The following is a 24,049-nucleotide window of genomic DNA, read 5'->3' on the forward strand; positions in this document are numbered from 1 at the left end:
GATCATGGTTTTTGACAGTTAGTTTTGAACTATGACCTAGCTAGTACTAAATCATAGTTTTGCCGGTTGTTTGAACTTTGTCCCAGTTATGTGTGTGCGTGTGTGGTTATATGGCTTGTGCCTGTGCCTGCAGTTATTTCATATATGTGACATTCAGTTATTTCACATTTTATATATAAAACATTCTATAATTTATATAACCTAAAACAATTAAAGGTTGAAAAAACATTTAGTTATTTCACATTCATATGTAAAACATTCTATCCTTTATATAATCTAAAACAATTAAAGGTTGAAAAAACATTTAGTTATTTCACATTCATATGTAAAACATCCTTTATATAATATAAATTATATAATAATGCTAAAGTTCTTTTTAAAAGTGTATAACATAAATTATATAATCTAAAGCAATTTAACTATAAGGTTGAAAATATTCTGTTCTTTTAAAAGCTTACTAAAACCAATAGTTTTAGTTTTAGATAAACAAAAGAATAAAAAATCACCTTACATGTTTGTAGCCTAAGTCTTGTTGGTCTCTGACTCAGCGATCAAGATATCAGGTGCTGAATTTATTTCAAAGTATAATCCTTTAAAGTTTAAAAGATATCTTTTTAAAAATGTTTTAAATTGAATACACTATTAAAAGTTGTAATAATGTTTTTAAATGATTAAAAGTGGTAAAACAAAAAACACTGTGTTTCCTGAACGCCTCACCAGAGCACTCAGAGTGGTGCGCGCACGTGTCATCAGGGGCGCGTGTGCCTGCATCTATGCGCGCCTCCTCTTTCTGTGAGCTCTGACATCTGAAACAGGATCCCCCATCCACATTCCTGAGCACGGTGAAAGTGATAATAATGTTTTATATTTCACACAATAATATAAAATAAAATATCTTGCTAAAGTTGAAAAACATTCAGTTCTTTTTAAAATATAAAAATCTACTGAAACCAATAATTCAGCTTTAGATAATCAAAAGAATAAAAATCATCTTACTTTATTTTAGAGAGTTGAATAAGCTCTTAACACATCAATGTCCACAAAAAATGCAATGTATGAAACGGGTTCACGGAAATAAAAAATCATCTTACGTGTTTAGAAATCAGGGCCCTCTGGCCTCTCTTTACACCAGCGGGGCTCTAACTCACAGATCAGAATGCTTCTCAAAGTAAAAGCCAGAGCACATCGTATTCCAGAGAGCATCAAGGCACTGTGATTAAACAATGTCACAAAATTACAATCAGTTAAATGTTTAGAGAGTTAAACAAGTTTATGAATGGGTTCACAATATTGTTTTACACAACTTGTTTTTACTGAATTCATATAGTCATTCCTGAATGACCTCACACTGCCTCAAAACATAGGGAGCACGCATCTATGTATGTGTGTCAAAGCAGTAAAGGAGCCGCGCGCGTGTCTGTGTGTCTATGCGCGCGTCCTCTGCTTTCTGACATCCCCCTCCTTCTGCTCCTCCACATTCCATAGGTAACAGTGAAACTGTGAAGTGTATCTCACACCAACTAAAGTTGAAAAAAACATTCTGTTCTTTATAAGTATATAAATGAAATGGTTATAAAAATATCTACTGAAACCAATTGTTTTAGATAAACAAAAATAAATAAAAAATAAAATCCATCTTCCAATAACACATTCTATTCTTTAAAAGTATATAAATAATATAAAATCACAGAGTGGTTCTCTCTCTCTCTCATTTAAAAGCATAACCTTAAAAGTTTAAATCAAATATTTAAAGTTTCAATACATTCATATCTTCTATTTATCTTTTAGAAGATTACTGTAATGATTTTGTTTTACGGTGACCTAAAGTATAATTGTTATTAAACAATGTCTGTTCAAAAACTTTAGATTGTTGAAAAACTGTACTTAGTCATCTTATATCTCATTTATATGAAAAGATTCAATCAGCATTTTTTGTCCATGCGGGGGTTTCAATTTGTATGGCTTTCCATAGCTATAATGATGTACACCTAAACACAGAAAACGTCTCAGGTTACGACTGTAACCTATGTTCCCTGAGAACAGGGAACGAGACACTACGTCAGAATGACGCTATGGGGAACGCCTCAGGCGTGACAGGTGTCTGAAATAAATATCAACTCACGTCAATCATGTTGACCGGCGACAGCCCGTGAATCATCAGCTTGATTGATTAACACGCGACCTGGATGTATAAAGGGGAGCCTTGCACACATGACAACATCCTACCGTCTGAAGGGACTGTTGCAGGCAGGCCCCGAGGCATGGCAGGAAGACGTAGTGTCTCGTTCCCTGTTCTCAGGGAACATAGGTTACAGTCGTAACCTGAGACGTTCCCTTTCGAAAGGGAACTCTACACTACGTCAGAATGACGCTATGGGGAACGATATACCAACGCCACCATGCTAAGGGGAGTGCATGCCCTCAGGTCTGGGCTGTCAGTGACAGCATTCCCTACGGTCATCGCCCAAGCTAAAGGATACCACAGAAAACCTCACAGTTTTAAGGGGAGGTCTACCTGGGCCAGCTCAAAGGCCTAGGACCACAATTCAAAAACTAGAAAGGGTCCCTTCTAGGGAATGTGGCTAGGGGACCCGAGGGAACCCCAGCCAGTCACTATTCAGGGGAACATGCCACCTGAAATACCACCAGGCAGGCCTGACCTGGTGTCACTACATAAGACACTACAGTCTGGCCACTTCCTGTCTGTCCGGAGACAGAGCCTCTGGACACTTGCCTTAGGAAGGCATCCAACCCGAGGGACTGCGAAGTAGGCAGTGAACCACTCAGCCCGGATCTCAGAGACGGGACATCCTGGAGAGTATGACTCAGTATAGTGCTTTACAACCCTTGCCAGCGAGGGGAGTTTCTCTACTCGATCCATGGATCTACCCAGTGCTTGTGTTTCAAAAACACTGAGGAGGCCTGTGAGGGCCTAAAGGGAGCTTACCTTCAGGAAGGCCGGTGAGGCCTCTGACCTGGCGACCACAGCATGTGGGAGCTCATATCAGGAAGGCCGGTGAGGCCTGTAACCTGGCGACCACAACATGTGGGAGCTCATATTCAGGAAAGCCGGAGAGGCCTGTCACCTGACAGTCACTGCTTCAGAAAGGCCTACCTGTAACCACATAATGTGGGAGATAGCTTGAAAGGGAGGCGCCTGTCGTAAGACATTGCGACAGAAGACGCATCTAGAGTGGGACCCAAGGTGAAGAACCGGAGTCTGAGCCACGTAAAAAAGGGAATGAAGCGGACAGCGCATAACCCTTACCATAAATATGAATTTTAGAAAGTACACGACACGAAAGTGTGTGTGCTTAGCCATTCCGAATCCAGGAAGGCCTGGTGAGGCCTGAAAACCTGGCTACCACAGTAGGTGGGAGCTCATATCAGGAAGGCCGGTCAGGCCTGTAACCTGACGACCACAGCATGTGGGAGCTCATACTCGGGAAGGCCGGAGAGGCCTGTAACGCGGTGACCACAGTGTGTGGGAGCTCATCAGAATGTGGAAGTTAGCTAGAGAAAGGCATCTGTCGTAATATACGTGACGACAGGACGCATCTAGAGTGGGACCCGAGGTGAAAGACCAGGGTCTGAACCACATAGGAAGGGACCGAAGCGTACAGCGCATGACCCTTACCATAAAAATGGATTTTAGAAAGTACACAGGACGTTAGTCGTGTGACTTACCATAAGCATAGGTCTAAGAAAAATAGATGAAGTAAAAGGCTGCATGTACTTCATCACTCTATATTCAGGAAGGCCTAGTGAGGCCTATAACCTGACGACCACAGTATGTGGGAGCTCATACTCAGGAAGGCCTGTGAGGCCTAAAACCTGGCGACCACAGTAAGTGGGAGCTCGTTTACAGGAAGGCCGGAGAGGCCTGTAACCTGACAGCCACACAATGTGGGGCTACCTTCAGAAAGGCCTAACAAGGCCTGTAACCACAGAATGTGGGAGATAGCTTAAAAGGGATGCGTCTGTCGTAAAACATAGTGACAACAAGATGCATTTAGAGTGGGACTCGAGGTGAAGAACCAGAGTCTGAGCCACGTAAAAAAGGGAATGAAGCAGAAGCGCATTACCCTTACCATAAATATGGATTCAAGAAAGTACACGAAACGAAAGTGCGTGTACTTATGCCAGTCTGAATCCAGGAAGGCCTGGTGAGGCCTCTAACCTGGCGACCACAATATGTGGGAGCTCATACTTAGGAAGGCCTGTGAGGCCTAAAACCTGGCGACCACAGTAAGTGGGAGCTCGTTTACAGGAAGGCCGGAGAGGCCTGTAACCTGACAGCCACACAATGTGGGGCTACCTTCAGAAAGGCCTAACAAGGCCTGTAACCACAGAATGTGGGAGATAGCTTAAAAGGGAGGCGTCTGTCGTAAAACATAGTGACAACAAGACGCATTTAGAGTGGGACTCGAGGTGAAGAACCGGAGTCTGAGCCACGTAAAAAAGGGAATGAAGCGGAAGCGCATTACCCTTACCATAAATATGGATTTTAGAAAGTAAACGAAACGAAAGTGCATGTACTTACCAGTCCGAATCCAGGAAGGCCTGGTGAGGCCTCTAACCTGGCGACCACAGCATGTGGGAGCTCGTACTCAGGAAGGCCGGTGAGGCCTGTAACCTGGCAACCACAGCATGTGGGAACCCATGATCAGGAAGGCCAGATGAGGCCTATAACCTGATGGACACAATGCGTGGGAGCTCACATTCAGGAAGGCCTGATGAGGCCTGCAACCTGACATGTGGAAGCTCACAACCAGTGAGGCCTAAACCCTAGCGACCACAGTGCGTGGGAGTTCACATTCAGGAAGGCCTGGAGAGGCCTGTAACCTGACATGTGAAAACTCATAACCAGGAAGGCCTTTAGGAAGCCTGAAGCCTGGTGACCACTGAATGTGGGAGCTTAACACTCAGGAAGGCCTGTGAGGCCTGAAACCTGGCGACCACAGTATGTGGGAGCTCATACTCAGGAAGGCCTGTGAGGCCTGTAACCTGGTGACCACAGTATGTGGGAGCTCATACTCAGGAAGGCCTATGAGGCCTGAAACCTGGTGACCACAGTAAGTGGGAACTCACATTCAAGAAGGCCGGATGAGGCCTATAACCTGACATGAGGAAGCTCATAACTAGGAAGACCTGCGACCACGGTGTGTGGGAGCTCATACTCAGGAAGGCCGGGTGAGGCCTGTCACCTGGCGGCCACAGTATGTGGAAGCTCACATTCAGGAAGGCCAGGTGAGGCCTGTAACCTGACATGTAGAAGCCCATCACCAGGAAGGCCGGTGAGGCCTGTAACCTGGCGACCACAGTATGTGGGAGCTCATAACCAGGAAGGCCTGGCGAGGCCTGTAACCTGGCGACCACCGTGTGTGGGAGCTCATATTCAGGAAGGCCGGTGAGGCCTGTAACCTGGTGACCACAGTATGTGGGAACTCACATTCAGGAAGGCCGGTGAGGCCTGTAACCTGACATGTGGAAGCTCATAACCAGGAAGGTCTGGTGAGGCCTATACCCTGGCGACTACAGTATGTGGGAGCTCATATTCAACCACAGTATGTGGGAGCTCATACTCAGGAAGGCCTAGTGAGGCCTCTGACCTGATAACCACAGTATGTGGGCTCATATACAGGAAGGCCTGGTGAGGCCTCTGACCTGATAACCACAGAATGTGGGAGCTCATATTCAACCACAGTATGTGGGAGCTCATATTCAGGAAGGCCTGGTGAGGCCTCTGACCTGATAACCACAGTATGTGGGAGCTCATACTCAGGAAGGCCTAGTGAGGCCTATGACCCGATAACCATAGTATGAGGGAGCTCATATTCAAGAAGGCCTGGTGAGGCCTATAACTTGATAACCACAGTATGTGGGAGCTCATTCAACCACAGTATGTGGGAGCTCATACTCAGGAAGGCCTAGTGAGGCCTATGACCTGATAACCACAATATGTGGGAGCTCATATTCAAGAAGGCCTGGTGAGGCCTATAACTTGATAACCACAGAATGTGGGAGCTCATATTCAACCACAGTATGTGGGAGCTCATATTCAGGAAGGCCTGGTGAGGCCTCTGACCTGATAACCACAGTATGTGGGAGCTCATACTCAGGAAGGCCTAGTGAGGCCTATAACCCGATAACCACAGTATGAGGGAGCTCATATTCAAGAAGGCCTGGTGAGGCCTATAACTTGATAACCACAATATGTGGGAGCTCATTCAACCACAGTATGTGGGAGCTCATACTCAGGAAGGCCTAGTGAGGCCTATGACCTGATAACCACAATATGTGGGAGCTCATATTCAAGAAGGCCTGGTGAGGCCTATAACTTGATAACCACAGAATGTGGGAGCTCATATTCAACCACAGTATGTGGGAGCTCATTTTCAGGAAGGCCTAGGGAGGCCTATGACCTGATAACCACATTATATGGGAGCTATATTCAAGAAGGCCTGGAGAGGCCTATAACTTGATAACCACAGTATGTGGGAGCTCATATTCAGGAAGGCCTAGTGAGGCCTATGACCTGATAACCATAATATGTGGGAGCTCATTCAACCATAGTATGTGGAAGCTCATATTCAGGAAGGCCTAGTGAGGCCTATAACCTGATAACCACATTACTCCTTGACAGTCAATTCCTGGGAGCTCACCTCAGGGAGGCCCAAGCACTGTCCGGTTGCAAAATGGGGACTGTCTGGTCAAGGAGGCCTGATAAGACCTACTACCTGACCATCGAAGAAATCTTTAGATTTACTCTTACCCACAACATTTTGCCCCAGACTCTAAAAAAGGAGACGTGGTCTGAAAAGAAACAGAAATATGTTAATTTCATATTTTACAAAAAGACCAGAATTACACCTGCTCTTTTTGTTCACTGCTCATTTTAATTCCTCAATTAAAATGCAGCCAAAAACACTGGATAACGCGATCTGGATGATAGGCTGAATTACTAAATATCTAACTTCTTAAAAGTCAGATAATATTCCATAATTTTAATTCATAGAATTAAATGCAGCCATAATCACCAGACAATACTGTTTTAACATGTATACGTTCTCGTAATCTACACACTGCCTCGGCAAGCGCGAGAAACGAGCCGTTAAAATATATTTGGCTTTCATCCCTCGAGAAGAAAGTCAACAGGTGCGAGGTTGAAACATCCGACAGCGCACGGATTTTTTGTTTTTTTTTTTTCACGCGCGCCGAGATATTTCTTAATGAACACTGCCAGCACCCTCAGGAACTGACTGTGAACGCCTCGTACCCAAACAGTATTGTTTCACATATCGCGCGCACCAAGGGGCTCAGATGCTGAACCCTCCTCCCTCGAGAAAAGGGTCCGACGAGAGCGGAGCATCTTTAAATGAAAAACGCTCACAGTTTGCACAAGAGGCTCTCCCGCGCGCTTCAGCGATATTCTCAAAACAGACAAACAGTCCCTGAAGACGAAAAGATGTTGTCATGTGTGCAAGGCTCCCCTTTATACATCCAGGTCGCGTGTTAATCAATCAAGCTGATGATTCACGGGCTGTCGCCGGTCAACATGATTGACGTGAGTTGATATTTATTTCAGACACCTGTCACGCCTGAGGCGTTCCCCATAGCGTCATTCTGACGTAGTGTAGAGTTCCCTTTCGAAAGGGAACTACATTTTCAAAAAATGAAATAAGTAAATCATTTAATATCATTTTGTGCACACACACGGTTCTAAAAAATAAACTAATTTCTATTTTAAATTAAATTATTATTAATATATATATATTCATATAACCAATAAATAATAACATATACTACTAAAATGTAAACAAAGTTTTAGCTAAATAATTAAGTATATAAATAAAAACACCTTACATTCCTGAGGTGAGAAAGGGGATTCCTATTATCAGACTAACTGAAGTTGAAAAACATTCTATTCTTTAAAAGTATATAAATTAATTGTTTATAATATAAAATCACAGAGTGGTTCTCTCTAACATAATGATTTTTGTACCGTAACTGCATATTCGATCATGTACACCCTAAACATGTACACACATGATACTTCGATCATGTACACCATCACAGAAAACTACATTTTTTAAAAATGAAATAAAATAAATAATTTAATAAAATGTAAACAAAGTTTTAGCTAAATAAAAATACCTTACATTTCCAGAGAGGCGAAGTAGTTCTTTATGCAATGATAAAAACAATCCAAAAAAGCAAATAGTTTAAGTTGTCCTATAACAGCCCCAGACCCTCCCGGTGATAAACTACAGTGTGAACTGAAGCTTCAGGATATAGGGCGACATACCAGATGAGTCTCGGGGGGGGGGGGACAATGTCGCAGTAAATCTAGTCTGCATTTCAGAGCATCCAGAGTTTATACTAAATTCATTTAAAAGCATAACCTTAAAAGTTTAAATCAAATCTTTAAAGTTTTATTAAAACCATATCTTCTATTTATCTTCTTAGAAGACTTGGGTATTATTGTTACTAAACAGCATCTGTTCAAAAACTTTAGATTGTTGAAAAACTGTGCTTAGATCATAGATCTTTTGTCCATACAACATGTTTGTCACAATGTTTTTAAGAAATCCGAGGACTTCACGTTGCTCTTATTTAGACTAAGTTGTATCATTTGGAAAATCACCACACGATTTCAGAGATGCAATGTGTGATAAGTAAAGTTGGTCTTGAGCGAATATTTAATCTTACTGGTAGCTATGATCTATAAGATCATTTTTACTTGTATCTCCCGAACTACCCTTAATCAGTGCGGAAACACACAAGGTGAAACCCTTTACTGAGAATATACTATCGGTTATCTACTCAAAATATATGTAGAAGTTTCAAATGTTAGCATTTGTTGATGGTGGTCGCATGAACAGACTTTGGGGAGAGCTATAGCAGAAAGCATGCCCTTTGACCTCCTCAATTTTGGAGTCCTCCCAAAAGGATTTCTCCCATCTACTCGCTTTTTGCAACTTTGGTAAATGTGCCAAGAAGCTATGACAACATGTCTTCCAATAGCACATCATCGAGTTTAACTATACATGTTCTACCGTTATGCTGCCTATATAATGATTTACACGGCCAAGCAATGAAAAAAAGCTTGTCATTTAGACCGTAACTTTGACTTACCTGTCGAGAAGAAAGCAGGCAACTTCCCTTTCAAAGTCTTTCTCCTTCATTAGCTCTTTCCACCTGGGAAAAGCTATCCCGATATTTATTTACATCCCGATCAATTAAATTTCTGCTTTTTGGCGACGAGGATTCCTTCTCCTGCATAACTTTGATCCTGCATAATAATTTACCGTGCAGTGCGGCCTTTCAAATGTGCCGGGGGCAGTATTTTCACATTTTCATCCAGGCTGCCCGGGTTCGACTCCCGGTATGGGAAGACAATTTTTTTATATATTGCCAACAAAATTCAAGTTATTCAAGTTCATCAATAATCATTTATAGTCTTAGAGGCCTACACGAACTGCAGAAACAAGCAGAAGATATGTAAAAACTCATAAATGCTGTTTCAGTACTGAATCATTTTCACAAAATACAATTATATTGAATTCAGAAAATTTCACTATGGAATATTTACTTTATCTATTTAGTATGTCTATTTAGTATGTCATCATCTCATAATTATGACGCATAGTCATAATTTTAATTTCGACTTTTTAAGTCATAATTTCGACTTGTCATAATTTACAATTTTTGTCAATTACGCCTTTTTAATGTAATACTTAAAACGGTTTTAAGTCATAATTTGGTTGTTGACTATAGTAGTGTTGCACCTGCATGCCCACTAACTCGCTTGTGAGAGTCAGAGTGTGTAAAGTAAACTCTCATTAGTGTTAGTAGAGTATTAGTGGACTGGTAGGGTTAGAATAAGTAATATTAGAATAAAATATCTGTTGGGGGGCATCACAATAAAGAGTTAATGTTTAATGAGTTAAATGACAACATACCATTTTTCAACCGAGCGAATCTGCACATGAGAGGCCTTCAGAAGTCATAACTTCAGGGGTAGGTCAGTTGGCGAAAACACTGCGTGTGTAAAAATCAAATACTGTATTACAGTTTTTAAAGTTAGAATAAAAAGTTAAGTGTCACAAAGTCTGGCACAAGGCCATTAACTTGTTCTTTTTGCTTATTTCTATATATCAACCTGATAAATATGGACTGAATACACGATTAAACAAGATCATTTTTAAGAAAAAAGAAAAAACAGTGATTTGAAATACAACTAAACCATGATAATGTTTAGTTTAGATGTTGATGGTTTCAGGCATAGTGCAACCACGCAATGTTAGATTTCTCTAATCTCTAATTCATCTCACTCACAACGCACAACTTTGTAAATAAAAATTTTCAAACTGTAATTATACCATATTTTATTAATATTATGTCGATTTAAAGCTTTTTGTTTGTTATTAACTAATACCTACTAACATCCGGCACAATCTGACCCCAACATCTGACCCCAAATAAACAGATAATGCAATGTTCGCAATCTACAGTTAGATATTCTCCTACTTAGTATCTTTGGGTGTATCTGTGGCTGTATTTTGTCACACCATAGTGATGCAAAGTTCCACACCCTATGGACTAACTTTAAAACATCATCTTTATACAGGAATGTCCATGTAAGATTCAAAAGACCAAATCGCTAAGAAAAGTTTCCAAATGATGGTTTTATTACTCCGCTAGATTTAGTCATCTTGTTCAGATAGCAGACGACACTGTTTCTCATGTTGTATGTGTTTTAGGTGAAGACTTTTCTTTGAGAGCCAAATGGCCATTAATAATTTAAATGATAGTCTTTCCCTCTAACTACGAATCACACAAACTGTTTTACACTTAAACTATTGCACTGAGAGAGGCATATTCATCAAAGCTTGAGGCTGTTAAACAAAAGTTTCACACTTTGGTAAAACCTGCTGATAAAATTGCACAAAAGTAAATTCTAATTCTAATTCTTCATCATCATGAGCCATTTAAAACAAATACAGAAAAGCCACTATAGTGATCAGTTTTAGCTTTTGAATTGATCTTGTTTTTGTACAGTTTGCAAAAAGAACATAGTCTCAGAGTGTGGTCAAAACATGTTCATATAGGAATGTATCCTATACATTATAGGTCCTTCTACACGAGAGTGTTTAGTATGAGAGTGAATCTTTCTGCTATGTCTACGAAACATCGACGTCAAAGATGAGTATTACACTTCAAACTCGTCTAACTATTACACTTATTTTGTTATTATTACACATTTGTGTGTCAATAAAAAACAGTTAAGCTAATGAATTACGGTTGATACGTGGTATTTTTACGTGAAGGGAGGGTTGATTCATTTTTTTTTATTCTGGCCCCACCAATACTTTTAGGCATCTGTCTTTTAGGCCCGGTCCAGAAAACAGACGTTGTGTCTTAATAATTGTTCTTCTTTTTATGGTCTTCTTTTTATTCTGCATAATGCCGAAATGTTTTAACATATCGTAAATTTCAATGGTTAGATAAATCATCTAACTATTATATCTAACAATCAATAGTTATATGTGAAACAAGCACAGTCGCATTGGAGTTGGATTCTTGTTTATACTGAACCGCATGTTTAACTGCGCTATTGTTCTCGGCATCATCAAAGTTCACATAGTTTTCACCGGAGCATAGCGACTCTGAAACAAGACTTTGTTTAAAAGATTTTGTTTGCATTTCTTCTAAAACATCCTGTTTTGAAACTGTTTAACATCGCTAGCGTAACACTTATCGTATTGTCGGGTGTGATTGTAATGTTTTGTATGGCGTTTTCTTTACACTTTCCCCCGGATATCATATTTGTTATATATCTCTTTGTTCATATACGACAGTCTTCACATGAATTGGATCGCTAGATCCAGTGCTAAAATGTATATTTTAACCCTTTATGCCGATATGCCGCACAAGGTTCTCTGTTCTCTGGTTCTATGTTTTAAAAATGCCGCGAAACAAAGACAAGGATCACATGTAGAAAATGACTTTTGTTTGAAGAAAAACTTAAATCAGCTGGTGCTATTGAAGTTATTAAACACCCCTGAATTCGGTAATGATGCGATATGGATATCATGTTTTAATTTTAACTCAATACGCTAAAGGTCTATGAACTTTAACAATAGTCGGTAAAATTAACTTAAAAATGAAATACATCCTAACTACTTTCTAAATGTTTGTAAATCCAAAAACTGTTTGTTACTGGATCGAGTGAAAATAATAAACTTCTCCTTTGTTTTTATGCATCAAGTTAAATCCAAATGATTGGAAAACTTTATGATAGGAAAGTACGGACAGCTCCTTTGACCAAGCCTCTACATATGGGACACTTGCGCAGAGAAGACGCACATTCTTTGCACACAACTAGGTGACCACAGGGCATGAAGACAATGTTCACTTCCTTATCCATGCAAACTTTGCATGTGCGCTCCTCTTGAAGTCTTCTTAACTGTTCCTCCATAGGCAAGTCTGAAAGATCTTGACTGGGTGATGCAGCTTCATTTGTCTGGGGCATCAGTTCTCTCAGCAGACAGACATCATTCTTCTTGATCCAGTTGCGGAAGACCTCTGCCGCTGCATTTCCTTTCGACAGGACTAACTCAATGAGCTGCCCTGTCTGCTGCTTGACTGTAGTGCAGTTACGAATAATGTCATACTCTTTCTGTGAGATGACGTTCTCCTCTAGAAGATGGTCCATTAAGCTCTGCACACTTTTTAGGCGCTGTGACACGGCAAGATGATGTTTCTTAAGAAAAGTAAGAAACTTACTTTCTCGCGCCTCCTCTCTCTTCTCATCTTCTGCACTTAGTAAATCACACACCAACACTTGAACGGTTTTGTAATTTTCTCCACTTGCGAGAATTTTGCTCTGAACGGTTTGCTTCACCAGGCCACGCTCAAATCCCATCTCTAAAGCAGACTTCACCGCAGGATTGTTCATCATCACTGCATCTTCTCCAGCACCCAGGTGTGCAGCAGAGTCTCCATTAGTCAATAGCTGCTCAAACACAAAAGGAAATCTTGCTTGAATCTGACGAACAAACTCTTGGCCCTTTTCTTGCAACAGGTATTCACATCTTGGAAACCACTTGGCATGTTCTACCCATGGATCATCACCAGACTCCCAACATCTGAGTCCACCATCGCAACGAAAGCACTTCACGTCATCATTACGACCAACATAGTAAAAACCAGCCTTAGCCAATTGGTCTGGTCGAACAGTTATTCTTGAGGGCCAGTTGACAAATGTGAGCGACCTTTCCTCACACTGTTGCATTGCCGATCCATTGGAAAGGCTAGATAAAGGTACATTATCTGCACGGTCACCTCGAACGAAGCGGCAGTTGGGGTAATGCCTCTGGTGCTCTGATACTGCCCGATCTCCCGGTTCCCAGTTGCTAAGCTGGCCTCCACAACTGAAGCAAGCCACTCTGTCGCCCTGACCAAGGTAGTAGAAACCACTTTTGGCAAGCTCGGCTGGAGATACTGGTGCAAGACGCCAATTTTGAAAGGTGTCAAGGCGTTCCTGTTCCCGACGCATGCCAGGATTCTGACAAGCCGGAGGGCGCTGGTGAGACATATCTTGGTGAGACATATCCAGGTTTAAGTAACCCACCCGCTCCTCCGTTTGGCCTGAAACGGATGCCGTGGTGGTCGATGTTACGGGTGTTGCAGGGGTGGAAAGCTGTAGCATGGCTACGTTGCGAAGCGGGGAAAAGGCACTTTTGATGAAGGCTCTGGATGAAGACATAAAAATGGGACCACAGGGCGTGTCCACTCAAGCCCTTCTCTCTGCTGGACTAGTGTCTAGTCGTCCATGACAGAACACATCATCTTATTAACCCTCTGGGGACCAAAAACGCGCCCGCGCGTTTTGCTCGTTTTTTTTTTTTAGCAATGAAAATAAACACTAAATGCTCTGTTAATTTTGATCTTTCATTTTCGTGTAATACATCAATCGATCCTGTTCAGTTTCTATTTTTTTTCTGTATACTCACAATAAAAATAAAGTGTTTTGCTTTTTGACAAATAAAGAAAAATTAACATGATGCGATTTCTGCCTTCTCTCTGTCAGTAAACTCCCGTTTGAAACGCGTTCGAAAATTATCTATAACTCCGCGAAAATTCAGTCAAACAGGCAAACAGACCCACGGGCATAAAGCTTGAGATCGCAGCTTTTAAATGAAGTCATTTATATATGTCACGGGTGACAAAATGCTGGGAAAAGCGGAACCTTTCTTTTCTCTTTCTATGTCCCCGAGGGGAGTTATTTTGGTGTAACACCTCACTCCGGTTCCGGGTGTAGCGGAGATATTGCGCAAACTAATTACAGCTGATGCACGACAGGTGGGAGGGAGAGAGAGGAGCGGTGTTTGTACAGGCTTTCCGCTTCACAAGAGGAGGATAAAAGAGCCATTCAGAGTCGAGTTAGTGCGAAGGTTGGAACTGGTAAAGGTCAATCGGTGTTCAGTTGATCAGTTGTTTGGCTGGGTCTCTGTCGTTGTGTTTTGGGGTAGAAGATCGCCGGTTTGGACGCTTACATTGGACGCTGTCATCCTGGAAATTCGTGTAAGTGAGGAACTGCCATTTGAGTCTGTCGTTTGGAGCTGCTTGTGGAAGATTACTGGATTGAATTGTGGCTTGGATCTGCGCTGGAAGAGGAAAAGAGAAAGATAAGTGAATTAAATTACATCGTTGAATTAAATGTAAAGCTTGAAGCAAAGACTGTGAATGTGAAACTTACTATTGAGGAGGACATCTGTTTCAGATGCGCTGGAGAGAATGGAGAGTTGAATATTCCCATTGAAATGCATGGACGAAGCGAGTTTTTCTGATCAGCCCTACTGTGTGTGAGTGATTTGCAGTTGTTTGCCTTACCTGATGCACGCTGAATTAATGCTGTGGATTTGTAGTGGACACGAGTGCTGTGTGCTATGCTGAGAAGAGTCTCCCAACGCCTGCTTTCATTCTTGTGAAATGATCTACTTGTCCTCATCCAAAATTCAGAACGATGCAACTGAACTGGTGAAGTAATGCTTTGTATTATCCTCTCTTCCACTGAGTATTGTTGTGAAGTAATCCCTTATTGAAGGCTCCGGTTAACCCTCTCTCTCTCTGAAATTACAAGTCTCGTGAAGAACCGTATGGCTGTGGAAAAGTCTGAACCGTTATACTTAGTGATGGAGCCAGAGAAGAAACCTTACCTGTTACCTACCGCCTGAGTCCTGCAGATGCGCAGCAACGCTGTGAAGTGAGTTTTAAAGTCACAATTTCCCTCTCACGTCCTGTTAAGAGAATCTGCTGTTAAGAGAAGAAACCTTACCTGTGACCTACCGCCTGAGTCCTGCAGATGTGCAGCAACGCTGTGAAGTGAGTTTTAAAGTCACAATTTCCCTCTCACGACCTGTTAAGAGAATCTGCTGTTAAGAGAAGAAACCTTACCTGTTACCTACCGCCTGAGTCCTGCCGATGTGCAGCAACGCTGTGAAGTGAGTTTTAAAGTCACAATTTCCCTCTCACGACCTGTTAAGAGAATCTGCTGTTAAGAGAAGAAACCTTACCTGTTACCTACCGCCTGAGTCCTGCAGATGCGCAGCAACGCTGTGAAGTGAGTTTTAAAGTCACAATTTCCCTCTCACGACCTGTTAAGAGAATCTGCTGTTAAGAGAAGAAACCTTACCTGTGACCTACCGCCTGAGTCCTGCAGATGTGCAGCAACGCTGTGAAGTGAGTTTTAAAGTCACAATTTCCCTCTCACGACCTGTTAAGAGAATCTGCTGTTAAGAGAAGAAACCTTACCTGTTACCTACCGCCTGAGTCCTGCAGATGTGCAGCAACGCTGTGAAGTGAGTTTTAAAGTCACAATTCCCCTCTCACGTCCTGTTAAGAGAACCTGCTGTTAAGAGAAGAAATCTTACCTGTTACCTACCGCCTGAGTCCTGCAGATGTGCAGCAACGCTGTGAAGTGAGTTTTAAAGTCACCATTCCCCTTTCACGTCCTGTTAAGAGAATCTGCTGTTGAAGAAGTAAACATTACTTGTTACTTATCGTTTGAGTCCTGCAGACGTGCAGCAACGCCGTGGAGTAAGCCTTCCTAGCCACTATCGTTCCATTGTGCCCCGAAGACAGTGGAAAATCGTTTCAGCGGCTACTCCGGTCCAATAGCTCGAGAAGACAGGAGTTGCTCATTCTTTCTTCAAGTTGATTATTATTCAATAAAGATTGTTACCTTTGAACCAAATTACCTGCTTCCTCTTTTGTCCATCTGTTGCGTGCCTGTGGTGTTGGCTCCTCACGGTGGTGTCTGGAGTCAGGGGCGGCTGGTCATCCGAGTCCGCCCCGGCCTGCACCGGTGACACAAGTTGGCGTAAGTCGGCAGGATTGCCACCGTGAGTTGTAGCGGCCACAGGTACGCGATGGTGGACGAAGAGGTCCCACCAGTTTGCTCGCAAGTAATGCCCATTATGATGGGAGCCCCTTGGGCACAACGCTATGGAGGACCAGGATCGGAGCTGAGTTTTCAGGACTGGAAGGCGCAGACGGAATATCTGGCTGGATTACAAGGACTGAGCGCATCGCAAAAGGTACAGTTTGTGCTAGGATCGTTAGAAGGAGAAGCCAAAAGGGAAGTTCTTGCTGCATCAGAAGCTACGCGGGCCACTGTGAAGAATATCTTTGATTTCTTGTCTGGAGTATATGGAGATTCTACCCCGGTAGCCATCCTTCGTGCCCAGTTCTTTAACTGTCAGCAGGGGCCTCAGCAGACTCTGCGAGCATACTCCCTGAAACTGCGAGAGCAGTTTGGCCGGCTGAAAGGTCGACAAGATCATGGACTGGGAGAAGGAGAGGGCTTATTGAGAGACCAGTTTGTTTTGGGGCTGCGTGAAGGACCGGTGCGCCAGGGCATACGGCTCCAGCTTCGACGAGACCCCACTATGTCTTTTGAGGCTCTTCGACAAGAGGCCTTGGCGTTGGAGTCAGATCAGGGAGTGACGACTCGGACACCGGTTCGTGTGGCGGCCAGCAGCGCCACAGTGGCCGCGCCTGTTGAGTCAAGTGAGTGGAAGCAGAAATTGAGGACAGAATTACTGGAGGATGTTAAGGGACAGATGGCAGAGTTGTCTCGGAGCCTTTTGGGTGAGCTTCATCGAGGTCGAGTCGAAGGTGGACCGATGGTGCGAGGAAGATCATATTCAGAGGAGGGGCCAAGACCTGTACGCCGCCCTCCGCGTCCGACGGGCCCCCGGTTTCAGTGGGATCATCAGGGTCGACCCATCTGTATCAATTGTGGAAATCCGGGACACATCAGCCGCCAGTGCGACCGTCGTCGAAGCTCTCAAGGGGGTTTTTAGTCCCACCGGTCACTGTGGGTCAAGTGGCCGGGACCCCTTCAAGAGACCCTTGTTCTGTTCCTGTGATGAGAGACGACTGGGTTGGGCGTTGTCCCACCGTAGAAGTTCAAGTTAATGGAATGAAGATTAATTGTCTGGTCGATACAGGTTCTCAGGTCACATTGTTTTCAGAAAGTCTGGCTCTGGAGCTATTCGCGGATCATCGGCTTCACAGGACGGAAACTTCAAGACTCACATTACGTGGAGCGAATGGATTGGATATTCCTTATACTGGGTACATCGTGGTAGACTTTCTGGTTCGAGGGGTTCCTGTCCACCAGAAAGGTGTTGTCATTGTTCGAGACCATTGCTTGGGTCTCCATCGAGCACTGCTAGGGATGAATGTCATTCTGGATTGTTGGGAAGACCTGTTTAACGGTCGACCGACCCGAACATCTCCGTTGGCAGCAAGGCAGGACTGGGACCGGATCCTGGCCGATTGTCAAAGAGTCCATGCGGCCAGTCAGGTGCAAGAGCGGGAAGATATCGGTCGAGTCATCTGCCGGTATGCTCTGTCTGTTCCAGCCCGGAGTGAGGCTGTTCTTTGGGTCCGAGTGCCGGCTGGACCCCGTGAGTCAGGTAACTGTGTCCTGGTAGAGCCTCATGAAGATTGTCAACCCATCGAAGTAGCCCATGGGCTAGCGGTCATACGACGAGGGCGAGTTTCAGTGAAGGTGCGAAATGCCCATCCCTACCCAGTACTCCTTCGTCGACACCAACGGCTGGTCCGAGTTTCATCTGTCCGTCCTGTCCAAGTCCAAGAGCAACAAGATGTCTGTTTCAGGCAGGTGAGCCCTGCGGTAGTAGAAGTTGCCGTCCGTCCAGTGGAGGCCAGTACAGGCCCTGTGAGAGGGGAAATGCCGACCCATTTGATGGGGGAGTCTTTGAAGGGTGAGGACCTGGAAGAAGGACAAGTGTTACAGCTCCAGGAGCTCCTGAAGAGGTGGAAACATGTGTTCTCAACCCATGAGGAAGACTATGGTTGTACAGGAGTGATTAAGCACCAAATACCCACCGGAGAAGCAACACCTAGTCGGGAGCGGTACCGTCCGGTGCCCCCCACTCTCTACACTGAAGTCCGCGCTCTGCTAAAAGGGATGCTAGATGGAGGGATCGTTCGAGAGAGTAGTAGTCCATGGGCAGCCCCGATTGTCCTAGTACAGAAGAAAACTGGAGCCTGGAGATTTTGTGTCGACTACCGCAAGCTCAATAGTGTGACCAAGAAAGATGCATTCCCGTTGCCGCGAATCGAAGATTCACTCACGAGTTTGACTCAAGCAGCATGGTATTCGACCTTGGATTTGGCCAGCGGATACTGGCAAGTACAGATGGATGACCGCGATAGAGAGAAGACTGCCTTCACCACACCGTTCGGGCTATTCGAGTGGGACCGGATGCCGTTCGGGTTGTGCAACGCTCCCGCGACCTTCCAGCGACTTATGCAGCGATGCCTGGGAGGGCAACTAGTTGAATCCACGCTGGTCTATTTGGACGATGTAATCGTTTTCTCCCCTGACTTTCAAACTCACCTGCATCACTTAGAGAATGCCTTCCGGGCCATGGAGAAATATGGGCTAAAATTGAGACCAGAAAAATGCCAGTTGTTTCGCAAAGAGGTACAGTTCCTGGGACATCGAGTCAGCGCTGCCGGTATATCCCCTGATCCAGAGAAAGTTGCAGCAGTCCAAGGCTGGGAGCCCCCACGAACGGTGAGACAAGTGCGGTCCTTCCTAGGTTTCGTAGGATATTATCGACGATTTATTAAAGGATTCTCTGGGCTTGCTAAGCCATTGAACCAACTTCTTGCTGGTACTGGACGTTCCCGTGGCAAAGGCTCAACGACAGTGCAATGGGACGCAGCATGTGAAACGGCCTTCCAAAATCTGAAGCAGGAACTTTTGGGGGCCCCTATCCTGGCCTATGCAGACTTCACTCAGCCGTTTCTCCTGTATACCGATGCCAGCAATGCAGGATTGGGGGCGGTATTAGCCCAAGAGCAACAAGGAGTGGAGAAGGTAATCGCTTATGCCAGTAGAAGTTTACATCCTGCAGAGCGGAACGCAGCAAACTACAGTTCCTTCAAGATAGAGTTGCTAGCCATGAAATGGGCCATGGCTGAGAAATTCAAAGACTACCTGTGGGGAGCTAAGGTGACTGTGATCACGGACAACAATCCTCTAGTTCATTTACAGACTGCCAAGTTGGGAGCAGTGGAGCAGCGGTGGGTGGCTCAGCTTGCTAATTATGACTATCGGCTCAAGTATCGACCTGGCAGAGAAAACGCGAATGCTGATGCATTGTCCAGACTCCCAGCCATTCAGAGAAACGGTCAACCGCACCTCGATGCCCCTGGTCAAGAGGATGAATTGTTGGTGGCGGTCGTGGAAGCTCCCGGGACCCAGGGGGATATTCCGTCCAGTTGGGGATGGGACCCCGGACGGTGGAGCAGGTTACAGCAAGGAGACGAAGACCTGTGTCAGGTCGCCTCGCATCTCAGGCGAGGATTCAGGCTGCGAGCTGGGGAAAGGCAGGCTCAGACAGTGGGAGTACAACAGCTCCTGAAACAGTGGAAGAGACTGCGGATCAGAGGAGGGGTAATTTGCCGTTCACTGCGAGATCCAAAAACTCAGGAAACCAGGTATCAAGTGGTGGTTCCAGAGGACCAAGTCCAAGAGCTGTTGAATGCCTATCACACCCATGCTGGCCATCAAGGCCAAGAAAAGACTTTGTCACTGTTGAGGAGGTATTTCTACTGGTCAAGGATGGAGAAGAAAGTTGAAGAGTTTGTTCAGAGTTGTCCACGGTGCACGCTGTTCAAACTCCGGAAGGAACCTCGAGCCCCACTGGTTCCCTTTCGGCCGAAGGCACCTCTGCACATCATAGGGATTGATTTCCTGACTCTAGGGAGACCCGTAGATCGATATCAAAACATCCTGGTAATGACGGATCTGTTCACCAAGTACGCTTGGGCCGTCCCCACGGTAGACCAGACGGCAGTGACTACGGCCAATGCCCTTTGGAGAACGGTAATACAGCCGTTCGGCTGTCCAGAGACCCTCCATTCGGACCAAGGTCCAAACTTCGAGTCCCGAGTCATACAGGAGCTGAGCCAGCTCTATGGTTGTCGAAAGACACACACAACTTCGTATCATCCCCAAGGTAACGGGGGATGCGAAAGATTCAATCAGACCCTGTTAGGGCTGTTGGGAACGTTGGAGAGTGAGCAGCAGTGTCAGTGGGCCGAGAGCCTCCCTACGTTACTACAAGCCTATAATAATAGCGTGCACAGCATCACCGGGTATGCCCCTTCTTACCTCATGTTTGGGCGTCATCTACGTCTACCTGTAGACTTGCTTCTGGGCACCGAGGCCACCGAAGGAGAGTACAACACAACGGACTGGGTAAATCGACACCATCAACAACTACTAAATGCCTACAAGCGAGTTTCAGACCATTTGAGTGCTGCAGCAGCTAAGAACAAGCGACTGTATGATCGAACTGCCAGAGAAGCCCCTTTACTGCCTGGAGAGCGAGTGCTGGTAAGGGACAACCGACGTCCAGGGAAAGGAAAGCTCCATGATCGTTGGGAATCGACACCATATGTGGTGGAGCACCGGCAGGGGCCTGATGCTCCAGTCTATTCGGTACGGCCTGAGGGAAAACCGGGACCTATACGAGTGCTTCATCGAAATTTGCTCCGTCCATGTCCGAACTATCCACAGCCAGCGGCTGAAATACAAAGTGCGCCGCTTGCTTCCAATGTGCCCATGGTAGGGTGGGCAATAGTCCCAGGGAATCCCGAAGCGGAGGCCCGAGCGGCTTCACCCACGCCACCCCGACGGTCCCAGCGGGACAACCAAGGACAGCCGCCTGAGAGATATGGCGAATGGCATTAGAGAAGACCGGTTCCAGGGACTAGAACCGATTGGCAAGGGGGGATGTCACGGGTGACAAAATGCTGGGAAAAGCGGAACCTTTCTTTTCTCTTTCTATGTCCCCGAGGGGAGTTATTTTGGTGTAACACCTCACTCCGGTTCCGGGTGTAGCGGAGATATTGCGCAAACTAATTACAGCTGATGCACGACAGGTGGGAGGGAGAGAGAGGAGCGGTGTTTGTACAGGCTTTCCGCTTCACAAGAGGAGGATAAAAGAGCCATTCAGAGTCGAGTTAGTGCGAAGGTTGGAACTGGTAAAGGTCAATCGGTGTTCAGTTGATCAGTTGTTTGGCTGGGTCTCTGTCGTTGTGTTTTGGGGTAGAAGATCGCCGGTTTGGACGCTTACATTGGACGCTGTCATCCTGGAAATTCGTGTAAGTGAGGAACTGCCATTTGAGTCTGTCGTTTGGAGCTGCTTGTGGAAGATTACTGGATTGAATTGTGGCTTGGATCTGCGCTGGAAGAGGAAAAGAGAAAGATAAGTGAATTAAATTACATCGTTGAATTAAATGTAAAGCTTGAAGCAAAGACTGTGAATGTGAAACTTACTATTGAGGAGGACATCTGTTTCAGATGCGCTGGAGAGAATGGAGAGTTGAATATTCCCATTGAAATGCATGGACGAAGCGAGTTTTTCTGATCAGCCCTACTGTGTGTGAGTGATTTGCAGTTGTTTGCCTTACCTGATGCACGCTGAATTAATGCTGTGGATTTGTAGTGGACACGAGTGCTGTGTGCTATGCTGAGAAGAGTCTCCCAACGCCTGCTTTCATTCTTGTGAAATGATCTACTTGTCCTCATCCAAAATTCAGAACGATGCAACTGAACTGGTGAAGTAATGCTTTGTATTATCCTCTCTTCCACTGAGTATTGTTGTGAAGTAATCCCTTATTGAAGGCTCCGGTTAACCCTCTCTCTCTCTGAAATTACAAGTCTCGTGAAGAACCGTATGGCTGTGGAAAAGTCTGAACCGTTATACTTAGTGATGGAGCCAGAGAAGAAACCTTACCTGTTACCTACCGCCTGAGTCCTGCAGATGCGCAGCAACGCTGTGAAGTGAGTTTTAAAGTCACAATTTCCCTCTCACGTCCTGTTAAGAGAATCTGCTGTTAAGAGAAGAAACCTTACCTGTGACCTACCGCCTGAGTCCTGCAGATGTGCAGCAACGCTGTGAAGTGAGTTTTAAAGTCACAATTTCCCTCTCACGACCTGTTAAGAGAATCTGCTGTTAAGAGAAGAAACCTTACCTGTTACCTACCGCCTGAGTCCTGCCGATGTGCAGCAACGCTGTGAAGTGAGTTTTAAAGTCACAATTTCCCTCTCACGACCTGTTAAGAGAATCTGCTGTTAAGAGAAGAAACCTTACCTGTTACCTACCGCCTGAGTCCTGCAGATGCGCAGCAACGCTGTGAAGTGAGTTTTAAAGTCACAATTTCCCTCTCACGACCTGTTAAGAGAATCTGCTGTTAAGAGAAGAAACCTTACCTGTGACCTACCGCCTGAGTCCTGCAGATGTGCAGCAACGCTGTGAAGTGAGTTTTAAAGTCACAATTTCCCTCTCACGACCTGTTAAGAGAATCTGCTGTTAAGAGAAGAAACCTTACCTGTTACCTACCGCCTGAGTCCTGCAGATGTGCAGCAACGCTGTGAAGTGAGTTTTAAAGTCACAATTCCCCTCTCACGTCCTGTTAAGAGAACCTGCTGTTAAGAGAAGAAATCTTACCTGTTACCTACCGCCTGAGTCCTGCAGATGTGCAGCAACGCTGTGAAGTGAGTTTTAAAGTCACCATTCCCCTTTCACGTCCTGTTAAGAGAATCTGCTGTTGAAGAAGTAAACATTACTTGTTACTTATCGTTTGAGTCCTGCAGACGTGCAGCAACGCCGTGGAGTAAGCCTTCCTAGCCACTATCGTTCCATTGTGCCCCGAAGACAGTGGAAAATCGTTTCAGCGGCTACTCCGGTCCAATAGCTCGAGAAGACAGGAGTTGCTCATTCTTTCTTCAAGTTGATTATTATTCAATAAAGATTGTTACCTTTGAACCAAATTACCTGCTTCCTCTTTTGTCCATCTGTTGCGTGCCTGTGGTGTTGGCTCCTCACGGTGGTGTCTGGAGTCAGGGGCGGCTGGTCATCCGAGTCCGCCCCGGCCTGCACCGGTGACATATAAAAAACAAATATTCTTAGTTTCTGTAATCTGTATACAAAGAGAGCGACTCCAGTCGACCTCATTACGAGATGATTCACAGTAATGTGACCACTCCCCGGAGAGCGCGTGCTTTTCAAATGCAAATTCCGAGAACCATTTCAGATCTGTGAAACGCCCACATCAGCTGTAAACAAAGCGCGTCGCGAGTGAGACATTATAGCCTTTATGGAGAAAAGTTTCCACAGTGCTGATGAGGAGAAATATCTCCTGATATGAGCAGCAGATCGCGCTGAGGAGTGAGGTAGGCTGTTTTCTTTTCTCAAGTGTGGAATAACGTTATGGAATAACGTTAGTGTAGGCCTATGTAAACCGCAAAAAGATGAATCGCATTTCTATAATATGACTCGCGTTTCTGTGAGATGAATGAAGGGTACATATTTGTAAAGAGTGTTTAGCCTAAATATGAATCGCGCGTCTGTGTGTGAAAGAATAAACTGCTTTGCTATAGCCTACTGAGATGAGTAAAATCGACTGGAATATGTTGAAATAAAAT

General features: G+C 44.7%; 1 protein-coding gene and 1 long non-coding RNA gene across 2 annotated transcripts; both read right to left on the reverse strand.

Moving 5' to 3' along the window:
• Positions 1 to 622: 622 nt before the first annotated feature.
• LOC309493621 lies at positions 623 to 8,315 on the reverse strand. The gene is made up of 3 exons (XR_014204022.1): positions 8,163 to 8,315; positions 1,092 to 1,210; positions 623 to 833 (listed from the first exon to the last, which is right to left on the reverse strand). It is a non-coding gene; the product is annotated as an uncharacterized lncRNA (long non-coding RNA).
• A 3,983-nt stretch (positions 8,316 to 12,298) lies between these two features.
• Positions 12,299 to 13,717, reverse strand: LOC309495542 (putative inhibitor of apoptosis; the record flags this gene model as incomplete). The annotated part of the gene is made up of 1 exon (XM_082165324.1): positions 12,299 to 13,717. One exon carries the CDS (start codon positions 13,715 to 13,717, stop codon positions 12,299 to 12,301), a length of 1,419 nt encoding a protein of 472 aa, XP_082021450.1.
• Between the last annotated feature and the right edge of the window lie 10,332 nt (positions 13,718 to 24,049).

This window comes from Leuciscus leuciscus (genome assembly GCF_965113295.1).
Source record: "Leuciscus leuciscus genome assembly, chromosome: 3".
Lineage (NCBI taxonomy): Eukaryota > Metazoa > Chordata > Actinopteri > Cypriniformes > Leuciscidae > Leuciscus > Leuciscus leuciscus.